The sequence below is a fragment of the Sceloporus undulatus genome, chromosome 4, assembly GCF_019175285.1.
Source record: "Sceloporus undulatus isolate JIND9_A2432 ecotype Alabama chromosome 4, SceUnd_v1.1, whole genome shotgun sequence".
Taxonomy (NCBI): Eukaryota; Metazoa; Chordata; class Lepidosauria; order Squamata; family Phrynosomatidae; genus Sceloporus; species Sceloporus undulatus.
The window spans coordinates 95,795,419-95,813,005 of NC_056525.1; the positions used below are offsets into that span (position 1 = coordinate 95,795,419).

General features: G+C 39.7%; 1 protein-coding gene across 1 annotated transcript in view; it reads left to right on the top strand.

The window, feature by feature from the left end:
- The window catches only part of ST6GALNAC3 (ST6 N-acetylgalactosaminide alpha-2,6-sialyltransferase 3), a 294,151-nt gene that overhangs the window by 66,956 nt on the left and 209,608 nt on the right, over window positions 1-17,587 (top strand). Inside the window, exon 2 of the mRNA XM_042465669.1 lies at window positions 6,177-6,371. Within this exon, the coding sequence (XP_042321603.1) occupies window positions 6,300-6,371 (72 nt within the window). The 5' untranslated portion in view covers window positions 6,177-6,299. The remainder of the gene's footprint in view (window positions 1-6,176; window positions 6,372-17,587) is intronic.

A 17,587-nucleotide genomic window follows, 5' to 3' on the forward strand; every position in this document is an offset into this window, starting at 1 on the left:
TAATAGGCTCCCCCCCCCCCGCATTATACCTTAATCTATGTTGACTAGTTCCAGATTTCCTGAGTTCTAATGTACACTCTTTTCCAATCCTCCCTGGAAATGGAGCTGCATGATTGAAGACTTAAACCAGGGTGGGCAAAGCGTTGGCCACACGTAGCTCCCACTATGGCCACCACTCCCTTTGCCCTCTCTACACTCCCACCCTCATCTCCCCCATCATACCAGTCACTCCTGGTTTGGGAGGGGGGATGTTCCACTAAAATAAGCAAGGGTTCAGGGGAAAAAAATATATGTGTGAGGAATTGCCATCTTCATTTCATAATTGCATGCATGGCAACTTGGGGCCAGAAAAATGGTTGGATGTGCGGAGGGGGGGCGGTGAAGGTGCAGGCATGACCCTCCAGGGTCCCAAGGGTACAGATATGACTTCAAAGCCTTTGGAAGTGCTCACCCATGCTCTGTCTGTTTCAGACCATGAGACAAGTTCATGGCAGGGATAGGATTTGCTAGGGGCCATGTCATCAAAGTATCTCAACAAAGCAGTCAGAATCAGAATCAACTGTATTGGAGGTTGTGATGAGGTTTTCAAACTCTATGAGCTTATCATAGGTGTGATATTGTAAAGTTCTAGTGGGGGTTGTTAAACAAATATTGGACTTTTAGTCCTGATGGTTTAAAAGAATTGGTAAAGTTTGCAGTGCTTGGAAAAGTTCCTATTGTAAGCTACACTCTCAGAAAGCCTCTGCCAGCGTGACCATCTGAAGCTGCTGCTGCTCCTGTCTTCTTCTTCTTCTTCTTCTTCTGGTTATCCAATACAATAACGTTTCCAACCCCATAAGTTATTACATGATTTTTCATTTTTGGCTCTGAACAACCTATACATGGTCCTGTCAGAAAACTGTCCATTGTGACAGTTAGCTGCTTGAAAAGAAAGTGGCAGGCAGGCTCACTAAACTCCCCCCAAACAGCTGCTTCACACAACTGATCAGGTTCTTTTTCTTTTTTGATAATATTTCTCCTTATTGATATTTCTTTTTAGAATTCACATCATATAATGTATTGATACATGGAAGATCAAAACAGTAACATTTTGTACAACAGTAGTGATACACATAAATACAATCTATGATACACATACAGTTGATGGTTTTCTGATTGGTCTACACAACTGGAAACTAGCAAGTGACATCAAGGGAAGACTCATACATTGCATTACACCCATTTGTACTTGCAGGTCCTAAGTGAGTTTATGTGTACAAATGGAAGCTAGATCCTTTATTGGAATACCAGGATAAATTTTACTCTAGTCTAAACCAAGTATGTCTTAAACAGAGTAAACCCACTGAAGCAATAGAATTTATGTAAATGTTGATTTATATAATTTTTTCTTTATTCAGTGGAATTTATTCTAATTGGTACTGACAATTGGATTAAGGCAGGGGTAGGCAACCTTTTTGAGCCGGGGGCCGGGTTGCTGTCCCTCAAACAACGGGGAGGCCGAAGCCAAAAAATAAACAATCAAATAATTTTTAAAAAAATTAAATAAATAAATAAATAAATAAACTGGGACAAATGTAGGACAACATTTTCAAATGGTGGACACTTTTTTAAAAAAAGTGGAGGACACGCAAAAAAAATTGCTGATTTTTAAAAAAATGTTAATATAAATGCATGTTTCTGAGGCGTCTATAGACAATTGCCCCCCTTGCCCCTGCGCGCGAGAGGCCAAAGGCCCCAGCGGCAATCGGTGGCAGGACCAGGCTGGGGCCAGTCCCAAGGCCTCGCCGGGCCGCATCCGGCCCACGGGCCGCAGGTTGCCTACCCCTGGATTAAGGCCTCAGTTTTCCTTGAAAGTACAATTAGCAAAATTATAGACCACATTTTGGACTACTTTTTCCCCTGTCTTCACCACCCGCAAATTTAATAATAAAAGAGTGAATCATCATGTCTGCTACTTATGATTTTAATATATGTGCCAGGCAGAGTGGTTCTGATTGCCTGGAACTAAGAGAGAGAAGAATCAAAATTATCTTATTGAGACAGAATTTTTAAAATTGCTAGAAAAAGAGCAAATCTCACATGGATTGATTGGCAAGACATGCTAAACGTACCTATGTGTTATTCTGTGATATATGTTAAACAACTTTATGTTCGTCCAGTTTTACTTTATGGAACATATTAGACAAAGTGATTTTCAACATCTGCTTCAGTTGTTTAACAAAGTTAATCCATCCCCTCAAAAAACTAAGATAAAAAACAACCCAAACCTCTCACCAGCTCTTCTATAAATATAAGAGTTTTATTTTTATGGCTTGAATAGTGATGTATGTTAAAGAATCAGAGCATATGAAAATTATTGTAATTTTCAAATCTTCAAGCTATAAATCTGTTAAAAGAAGTCTCAATGAGGGATTTTACTGTGTCTTCTTGGCAGCAGTAGTTTTTATAAAATATGGACACAATTACTGCAAGCTCTCCCTGTGTAGAGCTCCATTGAAATTAAATGGTAGTTGCATCATAGTTAATGTCTACCCTCTTCTTGTGCCAGCTATGTTATTGTACAACTTCCATTCATTTTAATGGAGCATTAAAGCTGGCATCCCTAGTGAGCTATTTCACAGTTCACATTCACTCAAAGTGGACCCTCTTCCCCTTTAGTGACTATATATTGGTTTTGCAATGTTCTAAATGATTAGTTTTCTGGATCTTTGTGCAAACAGGTTTAGGACTAACATTGAACAATGCATTCTGAATATGCATTGGGATCACTTGAGGGGGAAAAATCTGTTTTAAATAGGAGCAACATTTATATCTAGTGTCATCTTTCAGCAATAGATGTTGAAGAAGTAAGCATACACACATTTCCACTGAATTCTAGTAAACAAAAGTGTGCCTCTGTTATGTCATGCCAGAACTGGCCCAACCATAAAAAATGAAACATGTGTCCCAGGCCAGGCAGAAAATACTGGGTTATAGGGAGAGGGCAGTGGGAAGATATTGGAGGTCAGGTGTGGGTGCTGCACAGCCTGACCAGCACCGATTAAGCCAGTTTGCTGTCTTCAAATGTTGTAGAAGTTACTTTCCTATCACTACTATTAAAATGGAAGTATTACTCTGGTTGACCTTTGCATGCCTAATGGTGGTAGCCATCAATTTATCCTTTGCATCAGGCACAAACATGTCCTTGGCTGACTCTGTTTCATTAGTTGTATTTACTAAATTCAGGCTTTAAAATGGAGTCACAGGTCACTTGTGCTCAGTGATGGTTCCTGAACTAAATAGGTGGTTGCCACATGACATAGTGAGAGGAAGCACCTCCTCAACACATACACTCAATCCATGTGCCACTTGTGTTTCTGTTTCTCTTGGTCCCACCAATGTTTCTTTCTTATTCAGAACAGATTATGCAGCAGCCACAACAAAAGCATCAGGAATCACCTCCCAGCCCTGCCAGTTCTTTGCCTTTTCCATTCCTACCATTGCATTCATGCAGTGGATATCGCTACTAATAAAGAATGTGCCAGACTAGTAAAGATGTTATTTCAATGTTAATTGCATGTAGTGGCTAGAGGTCAAGCTTGAGATGCCATCATTAAGATATAATATGCACTTTAAAGAACATCAGGAATTTTCAAACTTATTACAGTAATTTATTTTCCCATACTGGATTTTTTCCCCTACTGCTGTTTGCAATCATGGAATTGCTTTCAGTCCAGTGATTAAATATCTGGTAATGCAATGCTGCCAACTGACCCAGGCATGAAAAATAGGCAGATGTAATTTACACATCTCCCCCTGTGTTCTCCCTCTGCTACACAATATCACTCTGCTCCCACATTAACCCAACCCTCTTACAGCTCACAGCAGTTTCATCACCCTACATCCCTTGTCTTCCAGCTGGCCCTTATATCTCTCTTAGCTCATTTACCTAAGAGTCATTGAATGGGTCAACTACCTTCTATATACCATCTCTTTTCTCTCGCTTTGACCTGCACAAGGGAATAAGTAGTTGTCAGTCAGCAGACTTAAGTTCCTTTAGGGCACAGTCATTACAAGAAACAATTCACTTGAATTTAACAGATGATTCAGACAGCCATAAAAATGCTAGGAGGTGAATGCAAAGCTGTGGATGCTTCTTTTAAAAGGAACTTATTTCTTTTGGATGTTAGACATACTAGCTAGGACAGTGGTTGTCAAATGGTGGGGTGGGACCCCCAAGGGGAGCAAGAGAGTTGCTCAAGGGAAGACTTGAAACATATGGGTTCTGATCCCTCCTCTTCCTCTTCCCAAACCTTTTACATGTAAAATTTACACATGAGTTGAGTTAAATATTGAATTTACATAAATAAAACTGTTTTAATTTGAATGTTATTTCCTTACACAATGTCAAAATATTAATCTACATGAATGTGCAAATGAAACTATGGACATTAAATAAACAAAATATTTTTATTCATATACAGTGTCGGGGGGGGGGGGAGTTATCCACCTGGAGAGTTCCAAGGGTAAAAAGCTTTGAGTACCACTGAGCTAGGGAATTCTGGGAGCAGTAATCTAAAGTAGGAGCACTTTGAAGTTCTATACATGCAGTTCCAAGTAGATCTGAATACCCTATGAAAAGCTTATTGTCTCATCTGTGTAACTTGTGGTTTTTGTTGTGTGTCTTCAAGTCATTTCCAACTTACGATGACCCTAAGGGTTTTCTGGGGCTGGGAGTGTGTGACTTGCCAAAGATCCCCCCACTGGGTTTCTGTGGCTGAGTGGGGAATTGAACCATGATCTCCAGTGTCATAGTCAAACATTTTTAAAAAGAAGATGGTGGGTTGTTGTTTTTTGCACAGATTTTTTAAAATTAAGCAGCAATGGATGAGGGAAATAATTCAGAAATTATTTTACGTTTCCCTCCAAAATACTTGAAATATTTTTTCATGTTACAGATAGCCCTAATTGGTAATGATGGGTAAGGACTAGGTGAGCTAACAGCTTAGGCTGGGCTGAATACAAACTCCTCACAACCTATAAGTGTTGGGAATTATTTAGGATTACCTTGATATGTGTTGAGAATTACTTAGCACTACCACATTTCTGCTGTTCTTATGGATATTCCCTTAGCAGGAATGGGAGCTTTTACTTATTTCATCCTTGCTTGCAAGAACAAAAAAAAAATCTTTACTTTTGGGTGAAAAATTTATGAAAGTGTTCTTGTTGTTGTCTTTGCACAGTGGTGGTGTTCTCTTCTGTTTTTTTTTTTTTTTAGGGGAAAATGCCCCTCGCAAAACTGTTGGGAAATTGTTCAAAAAGATGAAGTCTCTCATGATGTGAACTCAGGCCCAGTATACACGGGCCAAAAGCGTCATGGCGCTGCCAATACTAAGGTTCGGGAGTGTGCAGCAACCCCACGGTCCCAAACCCTAGTACACCTCTTAATCAAAAGAGCAGTTCTGCTGGTAGATTGCAGAAGGGCTGTTGATGGAAGATCATTCTGACAGTATAACAACATTGCTGCTAATGGGACTTGTGCCTTATCCTAACTTCCTAGAGCTAGCACATCTGTGAGTTAGGATTGCCCTGCCCAATTCTTAATGGACACTCATTAAAATGCACATTTGTGCAACCATCTAGTTTCAGAAGCTGGTACCACTTTAGGAAACACAGATAAGTATTTTCAATTACCATCTTGAATGCCTATATGAAGCTCCCCTAGTTAAATGACTTCCATGTACAATTATAATTTATTCTTGTATTTGTTTATGTAAACTGGTTTCCTGTGCTGAAAGGAATAGGGGTTGACACCCCCTCTCCTTGTGCAGAGTTCCCTAACAATGTCAAAGAACATATAGATAATAATAATAATAATAATAATAATAATAATAGGATTTATTTATATACCGCCCAATCATTGGGAATTCGAGCGGTTTACAACAGAGGGGATAATAGATGGTTCCCTGCCCTCAGGCTTACAATCTAAAAGACACGACACATAAGGAGAAGAGAATGGTGAGGGCGGGAGGGGATCAGATCCAGCATTCTTCTCTCCCTCTGAGGCCTGGACCAAGGCAGATGGACCGGAGGGAGGGCTCTTCTTCTGAAGAAAAAGATCACTGAGTAGGCTGAAAAACTCTTATTTCTAGTTTAATTTCTCTCTCTCTCTCTCTCTCTCTCTTTCCTATTTTCAGCGGAAGGTGATCATTGTGGTGGGTTTTATAGCAGCATTTCTACTCCTGATCATTGCTCGCCTTACAAATGAAGTCGACTTTCCTCTAATACTCAGCTGCTTTGGTCAAGCCAGTGTCAAATGGATGCCATTTTCTTATACACAAAGAAGACCTCTAAGAACACACTATGGTTATATCAATGTGAGAACAGAAGAGGTAAGAATTTGTATTGAAGTATCTTTCATATAGCAAATATGCTGGTGGTTCATATACTTTAAAACTGTGTTGTGAATATATTTTGTCATGTTCAATTGACAGTAACGCTAACTACCAATTGGTATGAGAGAATTATTAACCAGGTGATTACATACATTGTTAGCTCTCCTTTTATGAGGTTTAAAGCAAGTATAGGCAACCTGGATGAATCTTAAGCCCATTTTCAGTCCCAGATCACATTAAGTCTCTCACAACCTGCCACTGTTGAAATCTAGTGGTTCAGCAACAACCAGAAATATGTATGTGATGTCACATGTGGCCCATTTTAACAAGAGTATCCAGGGGGCTTAGTCTCTAATAAGAATTTTTAGGATTGCATCATTAACCAATTTAGGGAGGGTTGCTATGCATATTTTAATGTGGTTTTTTTTAAGCTGGTGGGCATGGTGTTATGGAGATTTTTGCCCCAAAATAATGCCAGAATTAAAAATAATTTGTGGTTTTGTGAGGAGCTTGGATTGGCAAAGTGGGATCTGGAGGCTGCACTTCCCTTCTCTGCAGATATCACAAGCAATATTGATATATGCTTGCATATGAATTCTTATGAAATTGTCCAGTGCTGAATCATCTCTTGTATTTGAGGTTCTGTAGGTTGGAATCTAGCATGATTGCATAGTCAAATTATATTAAAATTACTGAACACTTCAATCAAGATCCAACATAAATGTAACAGAGTTATTTATTGTTGTGTGCCTTCAAATCATTTCTGATTTATTACACCCTTAAGGCTTATGGCGACCCTATCATGGGATTTTCTTGGCAAGATTTGTTCAAAGAAGATTTGCCATTGCCTTTCCCTGAAGTTGAAAAACTGTGACTTGTCCAAGGTCACCCAATGGGTTTCATGGCATAGCAGACAATCAAACCCTGGTCTCCAGACTCATAATCCAACACTCAAACTACTATGTCACACTAGCTCAAGAGTTAAGGCACAACTCTATATCTGTCTGCTCAGAAGTAAGTCACACTGAATATATCAGGACTTACTCTCAGGCAACTGTGTGCCTGCTTGGTGCCCTACACCAAAAAACCAGCTAGAACAGAACCACTGAATCAGACCCATTTTAGTGATAATCAGACCCATTTTACCTGTATTCTTTGAACCAACACCTATGTGAGCTCCATGGAATCAATGAGTCAGCTCTAGCTGGAGTTAATAATTGGATTTAGGCTGCAGCCTTCAAATTAGAAATTGAATTTCTTCAGATGATACAATTTTAGTATATGATACAATGTTTGAAAGAAGTCTACTTGGATTGCACTACTATGTGCACACTTAAAAAAAAGATAAAAGTAACAGTGTTATTCTTGAATTAAAATAATACATTCTCCATGAGAGCTGGGATGATTCTTTGTAGTTTTTAAAATCATCACTGCAAAACAAAATAAAGCAACCTTCTGCTCAAGCAGCGCAATTGTTGCTACTCTTGTGTTTCATGGGAACATGTGAGTTTCTAATAATGAAGTGTGGGGAAAACCTTTGGGTTACATTAGGTTCCCTGCTACAGATTTGTTCCTCAAATGTGTTGGCCCATTAGCACTGTGAGAATAATTGTAAGGCACTGGGACTATTAGGCATAGCTCTTCTCTCCTCAAAAGTACTACATTTCTAGACCAGACTTTGCATTTGTTCTGCTATTTTTTGTGTGAGGAATGAATTTAGTAGAGTCTATACAGACAGACCAAAATAAAGCTGCTTCAGGTCACTTTGGAGGTGCACTGTTTAAATTATGCATGCGTCCTAAGAGGCTGGAAGCCACGCCAAAGCCATGCTCCAGTCTTAAGGACTGGAGCGCAGCTTTAGCACAGCTTCTGAGTCAACATGGGTTTCAGAGAAAGAAGTCATGCCAGACAAACTGATCTCTCTCTCTCTCTCTCTCTCTCTCTCTCTCTCTCTCTCTCTCTCTCTCTCTCTTTTTTGATAAAATTACCAGCTTGTTGGATGAAGGGAATGCTGTGGATATAGTATATCTTAATTTCAGTAAGGCTTTTGACAGGGTTCCCCATGACATTCTTGCAAACAAGCTAGTGAAATGTGGGCTAGACAACGTAATTGTTACATGGATTTGTAAGTGGTTGACTGGCCAGACCCAAAGGGTGCTCAACAATGGCTCCTTTTCATCTTGGAGAGAAGTGACCAGTGGGGTGCCACAGGGTTCTGTCATGGGCCCAGTGCTGTTCAACATCTTTACCAATGACTTGGATGACACAATTGGGGGCACACTTATCAAATTTGCAGATGACACCAAACTAGGAGGAGTAGCTAATACCCCAGAGGCTGAATGAAACTACATGTGAAAGGGATCTGGGAGTCCAAGTAGACCACAAATTGAACATGAGTAAACAGTGTGATGCAGCAGCTAACAAGGCCAATGTGATTTTAGGCTGCATCAATAGATGTATAGTGTCTAGATCAAGGGAAGTAATAGTTCCATTCTATTCTGCTCTGGTCAGGCCCCACCTGGAATATTGTGTCCAGTTCTGGGCACCACAATTTAAAAAGGATGTTGAAAAACTGGAGCGTGTCCAAAGGAGGGCAACTAAATTGGTGAAGGGTCTGGAAACCATGCCCTATGAGGAATGACTTAGGGAGCTGGGGATGTTTAGCCTGGAGAAGAGAAAGTTAAGGGGTGATATGATAGCCCTGGTTAAATACTTGAAGGGATGTCATATTGAGGAGGGAGCAAGCTTGTTTTCTGCGGCTCCAGAGACTAGGACCCGGAGCTATGGATGCAAGCTCCAGGAAAAGAGATTCCACCTCAACATTAGGAGGAACTTCCTGACAGTAAGGGCTGTTCGACAGTGGAACAAACTCCCTCGGAGTGTAGTGGAATCTACCTCCTCAGAGGTCTTTAAACAGAGGCTGGATGGCCATCTGTCGGGGATGCTTTGATTTGGATTTCCTGCATGGCTGGGGGTTGGACTGGATGGCCCTTGTGGTCTCTTCCAACTCTACCATTCTATGATTTTGGCCTCTTAAGATGCTTGTATAATTTAATCAGCATACCTCCAAAGTGACCCAAAGCAGCTTTATTTTGGCCTGTCTGTTCGGGCCCATAGGTGTGAAAGAAGGTAACTCGGTGGGCATGGTTAGTTTTGTTTGTGCACATAGAGTTTGGGAAGTGTTTTATTTTAAAGTCTAAGTGCTGAAAAATTCTGGAGGTGTTTGACATTTATTAATATATTGAAGTTCATTGATATTGAAGTCCATTGAAAGACATTGATACCCTGTCTTTCAGTTAAGCATAGAACCAAGGCTTTATACGTGGGGATCTACCTAGGCATAGAATGCACCAGACATAGCCAATGTTGCTTTACCATGTGCCCTCAGATTAGATCATAGTCAAACTGTATATATGGTCCAAATTTGAAATCAAGGTGAACGAAAGGAGGAACATGTTTCTTTTAACATGTTCATTTTAAGTGACCATTGAAAGCACTTCCTTGAGTATGATTTTTTTTAAAAAAATTGAGAGAGGTCAGTTATTAAGATGCCCAGATGTGCAACATCTAATTGAAATACATTCTGCGCACTCACCCTTTAAAGAAAGGATAACAGAAAAGAATGCTTTGTTCAAATGTAAATACATACGTAATTTAACCCCATTGTTGTTTGTCTTGTTTAGAAAAGAAAAAGGTGACTAAATATCCTTTCTCTGCTCTGTGATTACATAGAATTATATTGTATATGATTGCCAGATCATTATTCTGCCCTCCCATGTCCTTTTTACTAGGCTGAACATATCAAACTCCCTCAGTCTTCCCTTATTTTTATTGCCTTTAATTCTGCTTTATTACCATGTTTACTGATGTGTTGATTATTCCTCCTCCACACCATAATTTTCTCAGTGTCTCGCAGACATAACAATCATGTGGAATGCACATCTTCCAACAGAATGCTTTTGGAATGATAGAAGGTTGCTTCCTACCACAGGAGTCTGAATATAAAACACCTCTATACTGTATTTACCTTTATCACCTCTTTTTTAAAAATCTACATTCATGTGACTATAACAATGAAATCTTTTCCCCAAATTATGACAAAAGTCCAAATCTCATGGTTGTTGTTGCTGCTGCTGTTGCTTAGTTCTCTAAATTTGCAGAATGGGAAAGAAGAAAAAGTTCTGAGTTAATTTTACAACTTCCTTCAAATGCAGTATTGATTTTTGTCAGAATTAGCAGACATTTTGTAAGAAATGGATAATCTTACTTTATACAATTACCTCATAGAATTTATAAGGCAGGGGATTGGACTGGATGGCCTTTGTAGTTTCTATGATTCTATGTTTCTATGAGTCTGTAATTCTGTGTGCCTTCAAGTTGTTTCTGATTTACGGTGATCCTAAGGAGAACCTATCATAGAGTTGTTTTCTTGGTTTCTTCAGAGAGGGTTTGCCATTGCCATCCTCTGAGGCTGAGAGAGTGTGACTTGACCAAGGTCACCCAATGGATTTCACGGCTGTAAACCACTGAGTGAGTTTTGAACCTTGGTCTCCCAGTGTCCTACACTCAAACCACTACACCATGCTGGCCTTCAGAACTTTACTTGACCAGTAAACCTGCCTTATGAAGGGTTGCAGTCACATGGACTGCTGTACCTTGATCCTGCTGTGTAGTGTTACAGCACCCATATACACCTTCTTCAACAACACAGGGATATTGGAGGTGGAGGGATGGGGCCAATATGTGTCTCAATTTCCTTCTCTAGTTACATTTATATATCTGAATGCAGCCAATAAAGCAAGAAAGTATAAGGAAGGTCTAGACCCATTAAGGGAGTAAGGGAGAAGAAGAAATGCCCTTCTACTAGCATTCCAGCACTAAAAAGGAATTTATAGTGGTTGAAAAACTGAATGGAAAGAATAGTTGAAAGAGAGTAGTCACAATAGGTTGTGTTTTTTTAATCTAAAGTGTTACAACAATAGAAACAATAATCATAACAATTTTTATGTTAGGGATCTCGACAAATTCCAAATGTATCTTCCTTAGAGTTTGTTGTCATAATGTCTGACCAGACTCTAAGGTAGGATTGAGATGGTCTCACAGTTTGCAGTGTGTTCACAAATTCAATAATTGGAAGTCATGTTTTAACAAAAGTATCTTCATGGTTTATTAGTCCCTTATTTATTTTCATACTATCTGACAATTTCTTTGAAAGCTATAGATCCCATGCCAAGGATCTAATGAAACATTTCTAGTTTTCCAGCAACAAGGGATTTCCATTCAAGGAGAAGTGATGAGGGAAATGATCTCTTTTTTTATGTTTCACATGTCTAGTTTCTTTAGACATTTAGAATTTCTTTGGAATAAATGGATGACAATAAATGTGGATAACAACAAAATTCCAGGGCAATATTTAATATCTTATTTAGTAATAACTGTAATTTGCTTTAAAACATTAAACCAGAATGAGTCCAGTAGTTAAGATTGTTGGCTTATAGAAGTGATAAGGAACAGGCGCAGAAAACAGTTCCTGGGCATTCCCTGAGGCTTCCAGATGGCTGCTGTAGAATACATAGGACTTTATCACACGGGGAAAATTGGAAGGTTAAACTGGTTGCAATGCAGAGTCATCCAGGGCATTAGGGACAATTTCGTAATTGTTTTTCAGAAGACATTGCGCAGAAACTGGTTAGAATCCAAACAAAAAGTGAGGTGAATCAGGGAATAGGCATTTTTGCAAAAATACTCGGTTTTTATTTCCAGTTCATTCATGAATTCACTTTCTTCATGTAATTGTAGCAGTCTGAAAACCATGTGCCGGGTTCTCCCTGTTCCCAGATTTCCCATGGCTCCTTTGCTGTGCTGAAGAGAGGGAGGCAGCCTTGTTCTTAAAGGAACGCACACAAAACACACACACCTCTTTTCCTCGCGTGGCTGGTCTCCTCCTCCTGCAGCCTCTAAGCCTTAAGTCTAAGGGAGCAGCTGATGGGCGAAGGCAGAGAGAGGATGTTTTGGAATTCCTCCTGTACAGGAGGGAGAAATGGAGGATATGTCCTGGAAAAGGAGGGCATCTGCAATTTCAGCCCTCGCTGAAATCAGGCAAGTATATGGACCAGCCCCGTCCTCTTTCTTGTGTGTGTGTGTGTGTGTGTGTGTGTGTGTGTGTGTGTTTATGGGAATTTGCAAAGGGAAACCTCAACTTTCCTTCCTCTGAAACAGGTTCTGGGGCAAAGAGTATTTTCCTCCCCGTTTCCCTTCCCTCGCTGGAGCATGTGTGTGTATGCACTTTGGAAATGATAGTTTTGAGCATGTGCAAAAAAGTTATTTCCAAGCTAGCAATAGAATTTGTTCCCATCTGTCTGAAACCCAAATTTGCTTTCTACCCACTTTCTTGCATAAGGTGCTTTTCACCTGTTGTTGTTCTTTCTACCATTATGTATTCCAGCCCTTGCCTTTATACCTGAAATCCTTCTCCTGGCTTTCCTAGTCAGACTTCTCATTTTCTAACACACACCCACTTGCTGGCCCAGATACTTCTTGGTTACACTTTAATGGGGATTCTCTCCTATGCAGCTATGGTCCCAGATGTTCTCCTGTGTCACCAAGGACCTGGTAAGGCTTGAGCTTGTGGAGTGGTGATGTCAGGCATTCATAGGATTGCCATATGTCAAAGTTGATTTGACAGCAATTGACAAAGAACAAAGTACTGTATATACTCAAGTATAAGTCTAGAAATTTTGGTCTAAAAAAACATGGGCCAATGTAAGTCCTGTTCTTTAACTTAGAGAGAGAGAGAGAGAGAGAGCTCCTATCTCTGACTAGAGAGACAAAAGGCAAATGCTTTGTCCATCCTGAGAGTACCTAAAAGACGCACCAACCGTCTCTACTCTCTCATCCATCCAGCCTTTAGGGTGAGCACAAACAGTTATGCCTGCCAGAATTTTGTAAATTCTTTGGCATCATTTTCCTTTGCTTCATCTTTTACAACTTTTGCTACATGTCCCTAAGTTTTACCTTTGACTTATCCACAGGTCATATCAAAATCCATAATTTTGGCCCCAAAACTTGCCCTCGACTTATACATGAGGTTGACTTATAGTTGAATATATACAGTATTCTTCAATCCACTCATCTTTGTGACAATGCCTTGGTGAAAAGTCTGCATGATCATATCATATGAGACCTCTCTTCATCTCCTAGTCCACCAATTAAATAGTGATCATTGTGGGAGGATGCTAGGCTTCAACTCATACAGCATCTTCCAGCTATGCTGGTTTCTAGGAACATCATTTTTATGACTAGGATAAAAATGCTAATGTCTTTCATTAACAACAAAATCTCTTAATTCATAGATGCCTAGGAAATAATTGTGGAACATTTAGTACTTATCTGGATATTATATATCTTCCATGAGCTATATATAGCATTTAAAAGGGTGAAATGTACTGGTACACAGAGGTGCTGATTTATAGAAGTGAGTACAATGAATCAATATCTGTAATTTTTTTAACCATTTGGTAATTTTCTCTTGAGGTTAAGAGTAGTTTATATCAGGAGAATGGCTTGATAATCTCAATGTGGAGGTCTAGGGATCAAGCTAGTTGAAGTTAAGAGGGTTCTGATGTGGAGGTTATATTTAAAAAGATGAAATATTATCTTCATGCCATGGGTTATGGTTCCTGGTGTAAATCTAATGGCTGCATTTCTCCCTTATCTATAAAAGCACAAAAGATCACAACTGCACATTCCATTTGTGGATATATTAGGTTCCATGCACAGTAAGATGAATGCAAAAGGATCTGCATTCAGGTATGTATTTTAGATTGTGCATTTTAGAGCTCCTGCCAGAGGCAGCTTAGAAAATGGCAGATACAGCTTTCCTACAGACCATAGAACCCATGGCAAAGCTAGTTATTTTGGCATCTGAAAACACGGGGTTTTTTTTAAAGAAAAATACAACCATAATAAATTAAACATCAATTTGTTGCCCTTTCATGACACCCCATATCTATTGTGGTTGCCTCACTCTTGGCTAGGTAGAAGATGTTATTCATCCTCCTTCTCGTCTTGCCCTTTCTGCAGTGTTTGCATTGCTTGACAGTTTAATCTGCACTTACCCATTGTCTGATGTGCCAAATTACACAGTAGTCTCATTGAGGATTTCGCCATCATTATACTTCTTCAGGAAGAGCACACAGCAGAGAAAAATATCACTTCTAGCTTTTAATAATTTGAATGTTTCACTAGGACTCTGAAAAACTAGGGTTCAAATCTCTGCACAGCCTGGAAACCCACTAGGTTACACTCTCTCAGCCTTATAAGGAGGTAAGTGCAAACTGGCAGGTACTTTTTAAGAGTAATAAGTGGAACAAGGTAAGGTCCATGTAGTATTTCACACAATGTATTCATTCATTCATTCTTTCATTCATTTGTATGTGCTCTTTCTCCCAAAATGGGACTGAAAGTGGTTTCACCCAAGACATTACTTGATTTACCACTTTTACTTATCCACAACACTGCCAAGTTGGCATGAAAGTATGAAGTTGGAGTGATTTCATTGCTTTGCATGGGGCAGCCATCTTTGATGAAAGCAGGACTTTTATGGTGTCTCCAGTGCTTCATGCGGCCTTGAACAAAGCTGGACTCTGAGGAAGAATGAAACCTGAAACAGTCAAGAGGGGACAGAGACAGACATGGTAGTGTCCTTTATCCTATTACAGAAGATTACAGAATCCCAGTGGTTCTAGCTAAGCCATAGTCAGGCCTATGTGACAGTTGTGCTCTTTGCCCAACCCAGCATGTAATGAGAGTGTACTATGAAAGGATCATGTGCAGTGGCATGAATAGTTGTGGAGATGCACTATCACTTCACTATCCATTCTTCTTACAAATTTTGATTCTACTACAGCTGGACATTTGATCAGCAGAATGGGCAGGACCTAGGGACAAGGCCTGTAGATTAAGTTCTAAGGCATCCTATAAATAGACAAGGCATGGCAGGCAGACAAGCAGAAAGCAGAAGGACAGTCAAAAATAGTGCAAAGGTTGATCAAACAGAGTCCTACTAGAGAGTAACATGGCCTAGTTAAAGAAGGTCCAAAATGAAAGCTGAACAACAGTATAATCCATTAGATCATAACAACAAATGAGCAGGGGGATTCCAGACAGCAAAGTTAAACACTATCTAATATTAGGCATAAGCAAATCAATGGCTTGATTTCAAGATGGAAAGGTTAGCAGACAGGAATTTAGGAATGGCATTGTTACTAACCGTTTTAGTGCCCTAGGAATAGGGATTGTATTGCTTAGCTGCTGCACCCTACCTAGAGCTCAGCTGCTGACATTCTGCAGTTCTGAGGAAGCCCTTCCTGTGGTAGAGTCCTTCCTTGCAGCCACGCTCCACACCTCTAGCAGAGTTTATTCCTTGATGCACCAGCACTTTCATGGACTGGGAGGAGGCTGATCCTCCTTTTTGGACTGGAGTTAATCTCTCTCTATTCAGAAGTGCAGACATGGGTACTCTTGGAGTGTCCTGGGTCTGCTGAAGCAGTCAGATTCTTTTGTGAGGGATTCCAGCTTATGTCCACTGAAGAGGGCCCCAGGTGTGGGGAATGGCATGGAGGGGTTGAGTACACACGTTCAGAGATACATAAGAAGACTCCTACTGGATTAGGCCAATGACTTGGCTGGTCCAGCATCCTGTTTCTCAAAGTGGCTAACTAGATAGCCCTGGGAAGCCCACTAGCAAGACATGCAAGAAATGGGCTTCTTGTGCTGTTCCTCCCCTGAAAATGGTAATTGCAATCATACTTCCTTTGATCTTGTAGGATATATGTGGGTGTCATGATAACAATAGCAATGAGTAAGCATGCATTGGTGTGAAAGGTATGTTCCACAGAGATAGCTAAAGAGTAAGATTTGTTAAACTAAAACATTATAGCCCATTTTACATGTAACTCAAGGTGGCTTCATTGGAACAACTTCTGCATGTCACTGTGTAATTGTGAAGAGCAGGCTCTTTAGGCAATTCATGTAATCGATACAAACATGTTATTGCAGAGGGCTGGCTGCATAATAATGCCTGGAACACTTTGCTGACATCAATCATTCCCTTTCTTATAAAATGTTTATCCCTGTTGCTCTTTAAGAACTCTCACACATTTTTGCTGAAGTGGAAAATCATCTTTCATAATTTATTATCTTTTATAATTTAACCTCCCATCCCTAAGGCATTTCTAGTTTGCGTTGTTCACCCGTCACATTGCTTTATCTTCAAAAAATTTGCGTATTATTATAATTGAGGCAGAACTGTACATTGTACAACATTCTACTAAATGTAGTTCCGTAAATGTTTCATGACTTGCATAGATATGTGGGAGAGCAAAGTGTACTGCATGTTGCAGAGTGAGTCTTAATAAATAACACTGGAGATGTTTAATTTAAGAGTAAATTAGCCTGTCAAGCTTAGTAGAGTTCAAGCCGCTCTGCAGCAAGCCTGAAACTTGCCCATCAAGCAGCGAACCCCATGCAGTGTAATTGCATTTGTTCTGAGAATAAAATCCAGAAAAAAGGATAGTACACCAGGAACAGAGTATTTTTTTAAAAAAAAAATTGCTACAATTGGTCCATGAAGGCATTGCATGAACAAGGAGCAAAAATCACACATCCCTTCTGAAGTAATTGCTAAATAATGACATTTGACATGTTTCCTTCATCTCAGATACATGGTTTTTTTCATGTAGCAGGAGAATGTTAAAAGGAACAGATTTTGACAAAGTAACAGTCTCTTACAGTTTGTAATAAAGAGAGAAATAAAGACAGACCCTTGTGAGTCTTTCATGAGAGGGATTCACAAAAAGGTACCTTAAAGGATATCCCTGAAATATAAAAACAAAGCTTCTTGTAAGACCAGAGAAATCAATATTTCTTTTTCTGATTTATCAACAGCATCACAAGCTCAGATAGATCTAATAGTTTTTTGAATAACTGCTTATGGTCTGATATATGATAGAGGCTGCTGATAATCTTCATTGCCTGCACATTTTAGGGTACAAAAAGCATTCCCAGAAGTCTGCTCTGCTCCCTCTGCTTCACATCTCCAGTGTGCCATAAATTTGGGTGGTGGTAATCTTAATTTGCTTGATCTATATACTCCAAGATTGTCATCTTATCATGACATCATGATAATATTGGCCAATGGTCACTTGACAGAT